Below are 16,003 nucleotides of genomic sequence, written 5' to 3'. Positions count from 1 at the left end.
TACAAACATTGTGCCATATGTGGAGTCTGGTCAACTAACACATTCACATAATCCTTGGCAGCAATGCATCCGTGAAGAATGAACATAGAGTCCATGGAACACCACGATATGGATGCTCGAATCGTCAGTGAATCCCGGCCATATTTCACTCTTCGGACGTAAAAACGTCCAGAAGATAATGTGTAACAAGACTGAGTCGACCAAATGACTTTCTTCCATTGCTCTACTGTCCAGATTTTGTAGCATCGGCGCCCGGTTTTCCTTTTTGGGGCATTTTCGTCACTGGTGAATGATTCTGGAATTCCATCTCACCCTGCATTAACGCGAGTGCGGCATTAAGTTCTACACTGACATTTGATTTCTTCATCTTCCTAGTTTTCCTCGCAGTCACTCAGCACACACTTTCGCCATCATCGTGGCTAAATCACTGATGTTTTTCCACTATCCCTCAATATGGCCCCTCTTGAAATTCTAAATACTTCGGCTCACTTGAGGACAGAAGTACCATCTCTACAACGGCCAGGAATTTGCCCACTTTTGGATTCACCTAGCTGCGTCATAATGCACTCACCATGACAAAGAACACAGTTCTGACCTCTACTGACATTGCAACATAGGATGTTGCGCATTTGTCGTTCGTGGTCAAACATTCAGCGCAATGAGCAAGCTTGGCTGCCATCTGAATTTAAGTCTTACCATGCTTTTCTCGTGGTCATCCATGTTTTTGTACAATCCTTGTACGTTCGAGTACTTTCTATCATCCTTGTTGTTGTTGATATTATTGTTATTGTAATTGTGTGTCAAAAGACTGGTTTGAGGAAGGTACCTCTACATTCACAGAGACAGGTAGATCTAAATCTATACGCTCTTACTCTCCAAAGGGATAAACACCTTACGCATAGTGTGAGCCGCAAGCTGTGAGTGTTTGCTGCTTCTACAGTGTACAGTTGTGTGAGTGTGGGAGGATACAGGATAACGTAAACAAAATCTCAATGTAGTTTGATGAAACAAAGTTTGTTTTAAATTTCGAAATATATACGTTAACGCAGATGAGTAGGAAAAATGTAATGCAACTACTTTAATTGTATTTAATTGAATAAACTTTTTCTGTTCTAGATCTAATCTTATTAAAAGAACAGGAAATGGTGTAACTGAAATAAAAAAAATATAGTCTGAAAATGACAACGACTTTATATTCTACATTAGACCCTCGCATATTATGTAATGTTTGACACAGTCACGTCCGCTATGCATCCAGACATAAAGGTGCAAAGGACATGAATTAATACGAGATTGCAGTGTCAGTAGTATGGGAGGCGGAAGATCGACTTCGATTTATTCGGAGAATTTTAGGAAGGTACAACTCATCTACTAAAAAGAACGCGTACAGGAAAGTAGTGCGACCCAATCTTGAGTACTGTTTGAGTGTTCGGCATCGTGATCAGGTCGGGTTAAATGAAGACTTCGAAACAACTCAGAGGCGTCCTTCTAGATTTGTGACCGTTGCATTCGGTCAGAGTACTACGGATAAGCTTTGTGATCTCAGATGGGAATCCATTGGGTGAAACATTGTTGGGAAAATTAAGAAAAGCAGCGCATCATTTTAATAAAGAAGGGTCCTACTGCCACAAACGTGAATTTCGCATAAGGATCGAGTTGATAAAATAAGAGATATAAGATACCGTATGAAGCGATGTAGCCAGCGGTTCATCATTTGCTGCAATTTCGAATGGAACAGGAAGGGGATTGGCTACCAGTATTTACAAGGTATCTTGCGTCGTACGGTAGTCTGCAGTGTATGTAATTTATGTAGATGTAGACAGTCGACAAGCTATCTTCAGGTATGTGGCAGTAGGTGCTTCTGCCACAATATCTGGCTCCACTTTTCCTCTTCCATTCTCTAATGGCGCGAGAAGAATTACTTTTTGGTAAACCTCAGTATTACTTGTTGTTTTCTTGGTGGTGATCTCGCAAGACGAATGTGAAGTATGTAATGTATTGTCCGAATCATCTCAGAACGTATTCTTTCGAAACTGCAATAGTAAATCTCTCTTTGAATAACGACGCCTGTCTTGTAGCGTCTGCTTCTTGAGTATATGGAGCATCTTCGTAAAGCTCTCTCGCTGACTACATGCTCCGTGACGAATTGTGCCGCTCTTCATTCGATCTTGTCGATCTCTTATGTAAATTCAGTCTGACTGGTATAAGCCTACTCTGTGCATGTCTATTCATATCTACAAAGTTACTACAACCCATGTGAATTTCAATGTTCACTGCAGTCGGGCCATGACCGCAAACTACAAATCTTTACCTCCGTTATCAAAGTAACTAATCTTGGATGTCTCAGGATGTGTTCCATCATCCTATCCGCTTTTTAGTCTGATTTTGCCTTAAATTTGTTTGTTCATAACAATCTGTCGTTTGTATAACCTTCTCGTTCACGCACTATTGTCCCTCCCCCAAATTACTCAAAGTAGTGGATACTGGGAGGCACTGACAATGTCACTATGTCGGCGTTCCTTTTATTTACAGTAACTAACGGATACCGTTTTGCTATGTCTACAAGAATTACTATATAAGCGTAGATATCTGGGAAGCAAGAACCCAGAGAATCCCACGGAAAGCAGAAACAAACGTTTAAGAAATGTGAAAAATTTTTGTTAAATGTTTAATAAAAGTGGAATCCATTTATCAGTAGTCGTTGAGCCAGCTACTAAATGTTATACAGTTTCTTCTTTGCTACTAGGCTTTTCAAGATTTTGAACATCTGTTTGTGTCTCAAGTTTACAGTCTTTCGTAGGTCCACAAATAATTTTTTTTTTCATTATTCTTCTGTTATTAAAATGAACGTGAATATAGTTTCTCGAATAACGAAATCAGTTAAGTGCCAAATAAATCCTTCTCAAAAATGTTTCCAACTTAAGTATGACAATAATATGACTTTGGCTAACACCGGGAGAAGTTTGTTGTTTTAAAAATAATTACAGTAATAACAAAGCAGTACATCGTCGAAAACATCTGAATCATGAAGAGAAGTCATATCATGAGCGTATAGCATTGAGGCTCCCGCTGATAGCTGTAGCATTAAATTTATTACTTTCTTGCCACAAGGAGGGATAACGGTCAGGAATTTTCGATAATGAAGACTGATTTGAATGAGCTCTTGTCTTCAGCAGCAATGAAAATGCCAAGTGAAAGTTATTTCTGCGGCAACATCCATTATAAGTGCGATCGATATCTCGCGTGCCTTTTCGTACGTAGATAAAATCTCACCCTTCAGAAGACTTTATGAGCAGCAATCAGCGGACGTGAGCGCTGCGACGACAGGAAATATAATCATCTCCACCGATCGAGCTGTCAGGCAACGAACTCACTTTTCAGATATCACATGTAGCACAGTGGGACGCCACCATCTCATTTTCAAAATTTTTTCTTTTCTATCGTGTTCCAGAAAAATATGGCGTACATGTAAGCTAATGTGTGCTAGTGTCATATTTCTTTGGTATTCGAGCCACAATTAGCATTACAACTTTGCCCTATATCTCCAATGACACCGTTATCGTAGTCAACAGGACATAACATCGCTATTTTCTTCACAGCCTTGCGATCGATCTTCTCTTTCGGTATACTTTAATTTGCAAACATAATAAATTGGTTATCTTTAGGCACGGTACGTAAACTAGTAAGGCAAATTTAATTTAGGATACTATGTCTAACAGCGACGCCAGCTAAACCCGCTGGGCAGAACAGGTGATTAGGATTGTGGAAAGGTCCAAATAAGGTTGGGGTCAGTTTCAATCAAAATTGTAATTTATTGTAATTTACTAACACCTTTAAATCAAAACAACATATAGCCGAACTTTTACAAAAAAATGATTCAAATGGCTCGGAGAACTATGGGAATTACCATCTGAGGTCATCAGTCCCCTAGGACGTAGAACTACCTACTTAAATCTAACTAACTTAAGGACATCACACACATCCATGCCCGAGGCAGGACTCGAACCTGCGACCGTAGTGGTCGCGAAGTTCCAGACTGAAGCACCTAGAACCGCTCGCCCACACCGGCCGGCGAACTTTTACAAATACTAGTTTCGAACTCCAGATCATTCGCCGCTGAAGGCCTCTAAACAAGAAATCTAAAAAGTCAACAAGGTAAATTTCAAGTGACTGAAAACATGCAGCTACAATTACAATCAAAATAATAAAATATATCTGTATATCACAGCTAGGCTGAAAGCATCAAGGCAAGGGGACAAGATGCGATACAAACAGCTAAATTACAATAACCTTTCAAAGGCAGAAGGCCGTAATGTTTATTCTTGAAAGGTAATTTTAGGAATACGATTCCAAGGCTGAAGGCCAACAATTAATTTTGCAAAATTTTAAAAAATATAATCATTTATGTACCTGAAACCGGACTAAAAGAAAAGACAACGGAACGGCAATAACGTTTCAGCAAATATCCACTTGCCGGAATTCAAACTTACTTACATAATACACAGTAAAACGAAGAAATTTTTTAATCATTGGGTATGATAGAATATAATCAGATAATTAAACACAGTAAACACAGTAAAAACAATGGCACTCAGAAGCCTCCAGGGGGTCGGTCTGCCCTCGTTCACTTACGTGAGGCAGGTGATGACCCCAACTACAATTGATCCGTCGGAAACCCAAGCAAAGGACAGCCACGGACCGACCGACAAAATGACTTGCTTGCCACCAATCGCTACAGGAGAACTCGAATACCAAAATGTTACGGACGTAATTATCCACAATCAAATTATGTATATGTACTGAGCTGTCAAAACTACACGCCGTGTTGGACAGCGACAACAGGTGAGAAAAAGGACAATGCCTGAAATTACGTAAGTGGCCAGGGCAGGTAACCGGAACACTGACGACAAGTCAGAAAATTCCGCTGTTGCACTTTAATTGTAGTCAAAAGGGTTTAAGCACTATGGGACTTAACTTCTGAGGTCATCAGTCCCCTAGAACTTAGAGCTACTTAAACCTAAGTAACCTAAGGACATCACACACATCCATGCCCGAGGCAGGATTCGAACGTGCGATCGTAGCGGTCGCGCAGTTCCAGACTGTAGCGCGTAGAACCGCTAGGCGACACTGGCCGGCTGAATTGTAGTCAACCAATATAGTTAATTCCACCGCATGGGGGCTATATTTCAGCAATGCAAACACTCGGTGTTGCTCACAGGAAAATCTCCCCACCAGTGAACCACCGAAACGATCCACACAACATGAATGGACGTGGCTTGGGTACTTACGACACCTGTCAACTTCCACGACTTTGGTCGGTGAGCCACGATTCTCGTAGCGATCGGACTTCTCCGCACACGCCCCGAAACTGCTCCAGCGGACCCAGCCGACTGCGCTGCACGGAGATATCCTCCCTGGTCTGCACTAACCCACCGATTGCCCGCAGAATGCCGACAACATCTATAATAGTCGTCAGTGGAAATAACACCAACTACACACACAAACTGACAAACACTTGCGCGAAGACCTGAACGATACCCAACAGTAACTAAGCATACAATGAATGATTTCACGACCGGATGTTTAAGCTGCTGAGAATTTTTACGGGTTGTATGGCTGTGGTCCATAGAACTCTTCAATCCCTGACGTTTCGTCCAAGGCTACGTTGGACATCTTCGGAGGTGCTCCCGGTTGCACTGAGTCTTGCCGATTGACGAGTCGGACGTCGAAGAGCAGCCCAAATACCGTGGAAAGTGGGCGTGCTCTGGATTTCACGTGATAGCAGATATTAACATTGTCAAAGATAAAAAATTTTAACAATCGATTATAGTTCTTCGAAGTTAAAAACTTCTCATCGATTCTGTAGCGTCACAGTCCGTATATCACTGAGTTTCGTGGCTTCTTCTTTTCTTTTAAAAATATCCCCATGTTTATGTATTTCGATGGCTTCTCTATATAGCCGTGGATAATAGTTGGTCATAGTACATAAAACTTCAGTTTCCGAAAAGTTCACTTCCTGATCGCCTGATTGAAGATCATGTTCCGCCACAACTGATTTGTCTGTTTTCCCTAGTCGGCAAAGACTTTTATGTTCCTTCAACCGTGTATTCACAATTCGCTTTGTAGTTCCAATGTAGACCTTGCAACACGTACACGGAATCTTGTATACACCACTTACAGACAGAGGGGAAAGTTTATCTTTAACGAATCGAAGTGCTTGGCCTATTTTCTTAGTTGGCCTGAAAATCGGTCGAAAGACATGTTTACTTAGAATCTTGCCGATCTCATATATATAGATCAAGGACTTCGTTCCGTTAGGGATAACATGTCCAACGAAGCCTTGGACGAAACGTCAGGCATTGAAGAGTTCTATGGACCACGGCCATACAACCCGGAAAAATTCTCAGCAGTAACTAAGCACGCACGAAGGCAAATCGGGAGTCGATGCACACACACAGCCGACTCTTGAACGATCGGCGAGCCTAAACGCTCCGTCCGGTTGGACGACCGACCGACGATCCACCAAGACCGTGGCCCGGCTTAAGTGATGTGTGGCGGCAATGGTCGGGCGATCCATGCTGACGCAGACCTCACTTCTGGTCCAACCCGACTGCACTAGTGCTGCATTGTAACTCCCCGACTGGCAGGTCCGGACTGCGCTCCAGACGCGTTCCAACTGACTGGCAGACCCGAACTGGCGACTCGAACACCCTATCCGAACTGGCTTACGCCAGACAACGACCAGGGAGTAGTAGCAGTCGATCAAAGATTGTATGAGAGGAGATATATCGATAAGCGCTGCTAATGCCTCTCGCGGTGAGGCAAAGCAGCAACTCAGTGACAGTAGCAATTTAAATTAACGTAGTGAGGTGGAAGTACCTTATAAACAGGGTGTAAAATATATGATGGCGGGAACACGAGCCACGCACGGCTCACTCAATTCGATATCAAAGGTTATACAGGCATTAACATTAACATTTAACAGTTATTACTGATATTCGGGGTATACTAGTGAAATGGTCGTTTGGGAAAATCCCCGCTTCATCGGTACCTCGCAGATGCTGTGTCCCATCGCTCGTGCGACGAATATAACACCACGTTCAATCTCACTTAAATCTTGATAACCTGCCATGTAGCAGCAATCTGTCGACTACGCCAGACACTTACTGTTTTATATAGGCGTTGCAGACCGCAGCGGCGTATCCTGCCTGTTTACATATCTCCGTGTTTGAACAAGTATGCCTTTACCAGTTTCTTTGGCACTATAGTGTATATTAAAACATATGCCCCTATGCCGTATACAGCTGATAACGAGCGCGCAACGGAGATGAATACATGTAGCTACGAGTCCAAAGATAAAATAGTAGGACTGAACCATTTATCAATTAGTACACTGATATGATGAAACCTGTAGTAACAGGTGTGCACAGGATTACAGAACGGCAGCATGGAACTATCTTACTTGCAATAGTAAAGAAATGACTAAAGATGAGCAAAATTATTTAGATAATATTACTATTAATCAGTGTCTTGACCTCAAAACTGTGCAAGAGAATGACGCAGATCACATAGGTTTTGAAAGTAGGTGTATTACGTAAGGACGTCGAAAGAAGTAGCTCAGATGCATGTTGTGAAGACACGACTTCCAGAAAGACATCAAACCATTTGTATTCCAGGAAAGGATGGTGAGTTTGCATCTGCAACACAACGGATTGAAAAGATACTGCTCGAGTATGTAATATGCGACCATTTCAGCAAAGGAAGCAATTTATGAGCTTTTGTGCCACCACGTGCGAGGATACTATTTCAGGTTACTAATAACTTCAGTTTCTGCATGTAGAATGATTTAAAAGTAACTGTGGGAAGATTTAGAGTGCAAAACTGCAGTAAGCTGCATATCGCCATTTGTTCACTACTGAAAGTAACTGTAAGGATCTCGCCAAAAATCTACAACTTGCGTGCACTTCGAAACAGTTTGAGTCGACCCCAGAACACACCAGACAATGCAGAGAACAGAAAAGAAAGCCGTGAGCTCGTTTGAACAATATCGTCTAGGGCTCGACACTGCAAACGTTTCATGTTGGCTTATGTGCTTCTCAGGCGACCAAAGATACAAACATGCATCAGCGTAAACACTGAAAAACTTGGCAAGGGTCACGTCTTTCAAACCCCATCATCTTCCCAAATTCGAAGGAGAAGTTTGAAATTTGGCTCAAAGGGAATACAACCTTCCTTTTGAGAGCTAACATCCCAAAGATGTTCGGGCTCACATACGGTACATCTTCGTCGAAATGTCTTGGCTCAAACTCGTCTAGGGGTTGAACCGCACGTGTAGCATTACACTCCCTAATTTTGACACCTGTGACTCTTTGTTTAAATTGTCTGGCTGATGGCAAGTTTGCAAAATACAAAGTTAATATAACATCAATAACCGCAAAAGTAACATCGGGAACTAATTTAACGATTCATAAATGATGTAGGCCACAAAGTTGCGATTTGGTTAGAGTTATGTTTATTCAGAAAGCAAACTAATACCGAAAGTGGTCGCATTTAGAACTACTATTGCAGTAGACCGCATATCCATTTGATACAGTTCGATCATTCACAACCTCATCGCGAAATACAAGTTATCTACGCGAAAAGTCAAGAGTACACACAAGGCGCGCGGCTGCTCACCGCTCAGAGACTAGGTCCAGCGATACCAAACAACGCGAAACTTTCAAAGTCGTTTCGCTTTACAGTTGCGTAAAGACAGACTGTCCGCTTGCGAGTCTCAGTCAGAACTGTAGCCTTCGGTGTCTCCAGCCGAACTGTCCGCTTTCCCGTCTGCACTAGCACTGCCCTCTGCCCATCCCCGGCCACGTTTCCCGCGCACCGAATATCCTCGCTCAACTGATTAGGGCAGTGCCCTTTCCTGAAGCCGTCCATCTGATTGACTACTTCTTATTCTACATTATTTTGCATTTGACCACTTCCACGTTCTAAATAAAGTAACAAAAATATATATTTTACATAAAACCAATACAACTTCCCTCTTAACTTTGAAAGTAACGGCCAGTAGCCTTGCAGAACTGTGCTTTCTGATAAATAAATAATGAACAAAAGTAAATATTTTGCACTAAATATTTCAACAAATATTCTATTACCTAATGATTCAATAAGGCGTCATGCTGTCGTCGTTCAGTGTGTTTTCTGTGGAGGAAATGATGGTGTGATGCTTCACTGAAAATACAGATAATTTAAATTTAAAATATCTTCTAGCCAAATAAAGTTACAGAGTTGATATTTACAACGTTTGTCAATTTAATGTTGCGCTTCTATATGAAATCTCGATCGTTAAGATCGACCAAAGCGTTCAGAGATTAGCCTTCAAGACTTTGTTACAAAACTTATTAATTTCACTTTAACAGTAAATCCTAAACTGTTATAGATGTGATCAGTATTCAAGTTTTATTGGGATCACCACGAAAATTTGTCAAGGATGATAGATTAAAATAACTGTGGCTTAATTCCCTGAATTATTACAGAGTTAAATAGTGTTCATACATGTTTCTCTTTATGGCCGCTCGTAGGGCTGTCATATTTCACACTGTTATGCTCCCCTGGGCTTCCCTATGACGTAGGTTCTCGTCTATCTCACTCGCACACTTGAGCATTTAGGCCTCAATAGACAACAGACGCATGAGTTTCCCCATCTATTGGTGAATCTGTGCCCTTTGTGGCAAGCGGTACTAGACAACAGTGTTCGTTTCACAATGCCTGTAGGCTGACTCTTTCAGCCATATATTTAAATGAGAGCGCAATGCTCATTATCTCACACCCCCTAATGGTGCACCCTACGACGTCAACCACAGGCTTGGCGGCTCTTCAAACAGCGAGGTGTCGACACAAGGAGAAGAAAGGCTAGAGGTAGGATGTTTCTGCAAGTGTAGGGCCGGTTAATTATGTCACAGTGGCACCAAAACTCCACACAACACCACCGTCAACGTGCCACACGATGCAAAGTTCGTCAAACCCATTGTTTCCTTCATTTCATTTTTCTCTTCGCGCCTCTGCGGGTGAGGTCAGAACTGCGATGCCCGTTATGGAAATCAAGCGATTTTCTTATAGATGACCGAGGAAAACCTATCAGCCGTTCAGAATCGACATAAAAAAGGTCTTAGGAGGAAGCTTAATGGCGTCTATGAAATAACACCCCATTCTCTGGGGCTTTCGTTTACACACATTTTGCTGTTGAAAACAACAGTTTTCAGTGCGATGTGCAACGGAACGACGTTCTTCACAACGTCTGACACCTTAGACACCCCACAGATGATTTGAATCTTATCTAAGGACTCGAGTAGCTGCAACTTTATCTTTAGGTAAGGGGCGATTCGTCTTTGTTATGATCTCATTCTATAAGGTTGTCAATACCGACATTCCTTCGCACATCGCCCTGCTAATTATCGATGCTGAATGCGAAATGTGTGTAAACCAAACTCGGCAAGAGATGTGGGTTTTTTTTCTTGACACACTATATGCAATTTTATGATGCCTTTTCGCGTGGCATGTGTCTGAAATGTTTTCCTCAGAAGTTAACTTCGTGATTTGAGCAGTGAGCAACGGAGTGCTGATGCCAATCGGTAGGACTCAATAGAAAGCGTCAGATGAGGTTAGGGTGTGGTGTAACGACCTTATCATTGTGCGACACGTCCACTGTGGCGTTAGGCAGAATTGTGTGAAATTAGGTGCCAGTGTGATTCCTTTAACATAACACTATACATAACCTTCTGAGCTCTGGTCTTTTCTAGGCGTGTGTAGACACTTGGCTATTTGAAGCGTCGCCGAGCATAAGGGTAAGATAGCAGGGCCTCACACTTTCGAAGACAATAAGCCCTTTCGAACTAAGTTTCACACTTCTGCACAGCAAGAGAGAAAAATGACGAGGCACTAAAAAAAGTTACCCTTAAATCCTTTTGCGAAGTGTAAATAAAAGAAACTAGTGGAGCACTACAGCCATACCTAGAGTTGCGCTCTACCAAGACTACAGTTGGGTCGTTTTGCTACGTACGTAAGTAACGTAGTAAATCGTAGAGTTACCGGTAGTGCTAGTGGCACTGCTAGGGAAAGTAACATAAGAGAGAAACTAGGAGCCTGCTACTTCTCTTGGCTTTATCGTCGTTTTTCACATTATTATGACCGCACATCGTTAACTGTTAGTCCATTCTGTGTTCCATAACATTACTAAATATGATGGAAATTGGAAGGTGCGAGAGCAGGGATGCAGGGTAGAAGAGGGTGAACAGTCCGATGAAGTTTTTGCGCCCTCCTCTCGAGTGCGCCGGCCGGAGGGGCCCAGCGGTTGTAAGCGCTTCAGTCCGGAACCGCGCGAGTGCTACGGTCGCAGGTTCGAATCCTGCCTCGGGCATGGATGTGTGTGATGTCCTTAGGTTAATTAGTTTTAAGTGGTTCTAAGTTCTAGGGGCTGATGACCTTAGAAGTTAGGTCCCATAGTGCTCAGGGCCATTTGAACCATTTAACCCTCTCGAGTGCGCAGGCTCGGGTGAGGCCTTGCGTTGTCTTGGACAAGAGAATTTCGTTTGCATTTTTGTGGCGATGAACACTATGAAGCCGATTCTTCAGTTTCCTGAGGACAGCACAGCTGTGTGTGACTGGCCAGCCTGCGGGAGCTCGGACTAGTTTGCACGACCTCGCCCAACGACGCACCGGGATTTTGTTCACTGCCAGTCTGCGTAGACATTCTATGGGTGTCTGTGAATATTTGTGAGCCTCTGGTTTTCCGCCTAAAGAAACTCACTGGCAGCTCTTTGCTTGGAATGCACCAGCCAAAGACAAGGCTTTTTAGAGGCTACGTATAGCGCCAACATCTATCAGAATTTTAAGGAACTATAGCGGCTGAGGCGGAAATACTCCACGATGTAGCACAACTAAATCTGCATATTTCAACCGAAATGGGCCTAGAAAAAAAATTGTTTAATTCGTTAAAGAACGGTGCTCGTAGTATTGTTGTTTTTCCTACGAAACAGAATGTTCTTCTTTATGAGCAAAGTGAGATTCATGTTATTATTGATAAGAGCGAAAGTGGTTTATGATTAACAGAAACATGTTTAGAGAACCAGCGTTTGAGGCTGACTGTAGTACTATTTTACTCCCGCGAACTTATATTTCCCGGAAAGATTACAAAGATAAGGTAAGAGAGATTAGGGCTCGTACGGAGGCGTAAAAGCGGTCATTTTTCCCTCGTTCTGTTTGGGAGTGAAACAGGGATAGAAGATGCTAGTTCTTGTACGAGGTAGCTTGCGCCACGCACCGTATTGTGGATTGCGGAGTATATATGTAGGTGTAGATATGTAAGTTCTGCGAAATAGTGAAGCGATATTTTTTTGGGTAATAACGTCTTCCACCACTATATGATAAATTTGCACAATTTTTGTACTTTTACTACAACATACCTGTGTTTCGCGTTACTATTTTCGAATGAAACGTGTGTTAAATATTGAAAATTTCATTTTGCTATCAATGCTGTTTAAGTAACAGACTGGAGGATAACTGAGTAGGACAATAATGTTCCGAAGGTTACGTGGCGCTTTGTGTATCCCCAATCAATTTCCAGACGATACATTTGTTCCTGTTTCTCTGGTAACCTGGTAAGACACTGATCGCTTACGCAAACAAAGCGATCGAAATTCCATAACGCTCTATAGGTATGGGAGCAACGGCCTTGCCGCAGTGGATACGCCGGTTCCCGTCAGATCACCGAAGTTAAGCACTATTGGGCGTGGCCGTCACTTGGATTGGTGACCATCCGAACCGCCATGCGCTGTTGCCATTTTTCGGGGTGCACTCAGCCTCGTGATGCGAACTGAGGAGCTACTCGACCGAACAGTAGCGGCTCCGCTTACAGAAAACCACCATAACGCCCAGGAGAGCGATGTGCTGACTACACACCCCTCCTATCCGCATCCCCTTCTGACGATGACACGGTAGTGAGTCCCGATGACCCATTTGTGACCTGAAGACGGAGTGTGATAGGTATGCAACACACCTAGTGTACAAGTACTAAAGCCAGAATGCTAACTGACCAAAGCCACTAGGAAAACTGCTGTAGTCCTCACATACTTGATAAAGTCTAGAAATTTGACGGCAGCATAACGAAGCAGCAACTTAATCGAAAAATACTGAACTGCTGGACACACTCAAACAGATTCACTTACTGCTAAAAGTTCCATACGCTCGTCATTTTTCGGCTGTCATTTTTTGGAAGCGGCTCCCCAAAGACGCATTTAGGACCTATGGTTCTATAAAACAAACTTTACATGACTCGACTTGCACTACTGTCGATTGACCGCACTCTAGAGGCGAGTGTAAATGTCGCCAGTCCGGTGGTGGCCTAGTGGTTCTAGGCGCCTCAGTCCGGAACGGGGCGACTGCTACGGTCGCAGGTTCGAATCCTGCCTCGGGCTTGGATGTGTGTGATGTCCATAGGCTAGTTAGGTTTAAGTACTTCTAAGCTCTAGCGGACATGATCTCAGATAATAAGTGCCATAGTGCTCAGAGCCATTTGAATCATTTGGTGGTGTCTGACGCCTGCCTCGTGCCGTGCGCAGCCTGGGCGCGGTGCTGGCTGCCTGCTATGGGGCGCAGCTGCTGTGGGCCGGCTGCGGCGGCTGCAGGGCGCGCCTGTGCGCCGTGGGCGCCGCCTCGCTGCTGCTGGCCGCCGCCTTCTGCGGCCGCTCGCTGCTCAGGAACCGCGACTGGGCCTCCAGGGAGACGCTCGTCAGGTGAGCACGTGCCTGTGCGCCAGTACTGAGAAAAAAAACAGGTACTAAACAAATGTGGGGTGCTGTACTAGTGTCAGTCTGTAAATTACAAGGAAAAAAATAGGTAAGAGACGAGGAACTGGCAGAAGTAAACCTGTGAGGACGGGGCGTGAATCATGCTTGGGATGCTCAGTTGTTAGAGCACTTGCCCGCGAAAGGCAAAGGTCTCGAGTACGAGTCTCGGTCCGGCACACAGTTTTAATCTGCCACGAATTCCTTTCCTGTGCCAACCTCTTCATCTCAGAGTAGCTCTTGCAACCTACGTCCTCAATTATTTGCTTGACGTATTCCAATCTCTGTCTTCCTCTACAGTTTTTGCCCTCTACAGCTCCCTCTAGTACCATGGAAGTCATTCCCTCATGTCTTAGCAGATGTCCTATCATCCTGTCCCTTCTCCTTATCAGTGTTTTCCACATATTCCTTCCCTCTCTGATTCTGCGTAGAACCTCCTCATTCCTTACCTTATCAGTCCACCGATTTTTCAACATTCGTCTATAGCACCACATCTCAAATGCTTCGATTCTCTTCTGTTCCGGTTTTCCCACAGTCCATGTTTCACTACCATACAATGCTGTACTCCAGACGTACATCCCTTCCTCAAATTAAGGCCGGTATTTGATATTGGTAGACTTCTCTTGGCCAGAAATGCCTTTTTTGCCATAGCGAGTGTGCTTTTGATGTCCTCCTTGCTCCGTCCGTCATTGGTTATTTTACTGCCTAGGTATCAGAATACCTTAACTTCATTGACTTCGTGACCATCAATCCTCATGTTAAATTTCTCGCTGTTCTCATTTCTACTACTTCTCATTACCTTCATTCTTCTCCGATTTACTCTCAAACCATACTGTGTACTCATTAGACTGTTCATTCCGTTCAGAAGATCATTTAATTCTTCTTCATTTTCACTCAGGATAGCAATGTCATCAGCGAATCGTGTCATTGATATCCTTTCACCTTGTATTTTAATTCCACTCCTGAACCTTTCTTTTATTTCCATCATTGCTTCCTCGATGTACAGAGTGAAGAGTAGGGGCGAAAGGCTACAGCCTTGTCTTACCCCCTTCTTAATACGGGTACTTCGTTCTTGATCGTCCACTCTTATTGTTCCCTCTTGGTTGTTGTACATATTTTGTCTATGACCCGTCTCTCCCTATAGCTTATCCCTACTTTTTTCAGAATCTTAAACGCTTTTTCCAGGTCGACAAATCCTATGAACGTGTCTTGATTTTTCTTTAGCCTTGTTTCCATTAATAGCCGTAACGTCAGAATTGCCTCTCTCGTGCCTTTACTTTTCATAAAGCCAAACTGATCGTCACCTAGCGTATTCTCAATTTTCTTTTCCATTCTTCTGTATATTATTCTTGTAAGCAGCTTCTATGCATGAGCTGTTAAGCTGATTGTGCGATAATTCTCGCACTTGTCAGCTCTCGCCGTCTTCGGAATTGTGTGGATGATGCTTTTCCGAAAGTCAGATGGTATGTCGCAAGACTCATATATTCTACACACCAACGTGAATAGTCGTTTTGTTGCCACTTCCCCTCATGATTTTAGAAATTCTGATGGAATGTTATCTATCCCTTCTTCCTTATTTGACCGTAAGTCCTCCAAAGCTCTTTTAAATTCCTATTCTAATTCTGGATCCCCTATCTCTTCTAAATCGACTCCTGTTTCTTCTTCTATCACATCAGACAAATCTTCACCCTCATAGGGGCTTTCAATGTATTCTTTCCACCTATCTGCTCTCTCCTCTGCATTTAACAGTCGAATTCCCGTTGCATTCTTAATGTTACCACCGTTGCTTTTAATGTGATCAAAGGTTGTTATGACTTTCCTGTATGCTGAGTCTGTCCTTCCGACAATCATATCTTTTTCGATGTCTTCACATTTTTCCTGCAGCCATTTCGTCTTAGAGAGCCTGCACTTCCTATTTATTTCATTCCTCAGCGACTTGTATTTTTGTATTCCTGATTTTCCCGGAACATGTTTGTACTTCCTCCTTTCATCAATCAACTGAACTATTTCTTCTGTTACCCATGGTTTCTTCGCAGCTACCTTCTTTGTACCTATGTTTTCCTTCCCAACTTCATTGATGGCCCTTTTTACAGATGTACATTCCTCTTCAACTGTACTGCCTACTGCGCTATTCCTTATTGCTGTATCTATAGCGTTAGAGAACTTCAAAC

The 16,003-nt window shown here is 43.1% G+C and overlaps 1 protein-coding gene across 1 annotated transcript in view; it reads left to right on the top strand.

Moving 5' to 3' along the window:
* Positions 1-16,003, top strand: part of LOC126281673 (protein O-mannosyl-transferase TMTC1-like) — a 568,931-nt gene that overhangs the window by 442,167 nt on the left and 110,761 nt on the right. Inside the window, exon 9 of the mRNA XM_049980827.1 lies at positions 13,608-13,781. Within this exon, the coding sequence (XP_049836784.1) occupies positions 13,608-13,781 (174 nt within the window). The remainder of the gene's footprint in view (positions 1-13,607; positions 13,782-16,003) is intronic.

This window comes from Schistocerca gregaria, chromosome 7 (genome assembly GCF_023897955.1).
Source record: "Schistocerca gregaria isolate iqSchGreg1 chromosome 7, iqSchGreg1.2, whole genome shotgun sequence".
In the NCBI taxonomy this organism is placed as follows: Eukaryota; Metazoa; Arthropoda; class Insecta; order Orthoptera; family Acrididae; genus Schistocerca; species Schistocerca gregaria.
The sequence above is the reverse complement of the archived record's forward strand: the minus strand, read 5'-3'. Positions and strand labels throughout refer to the sequence as shown.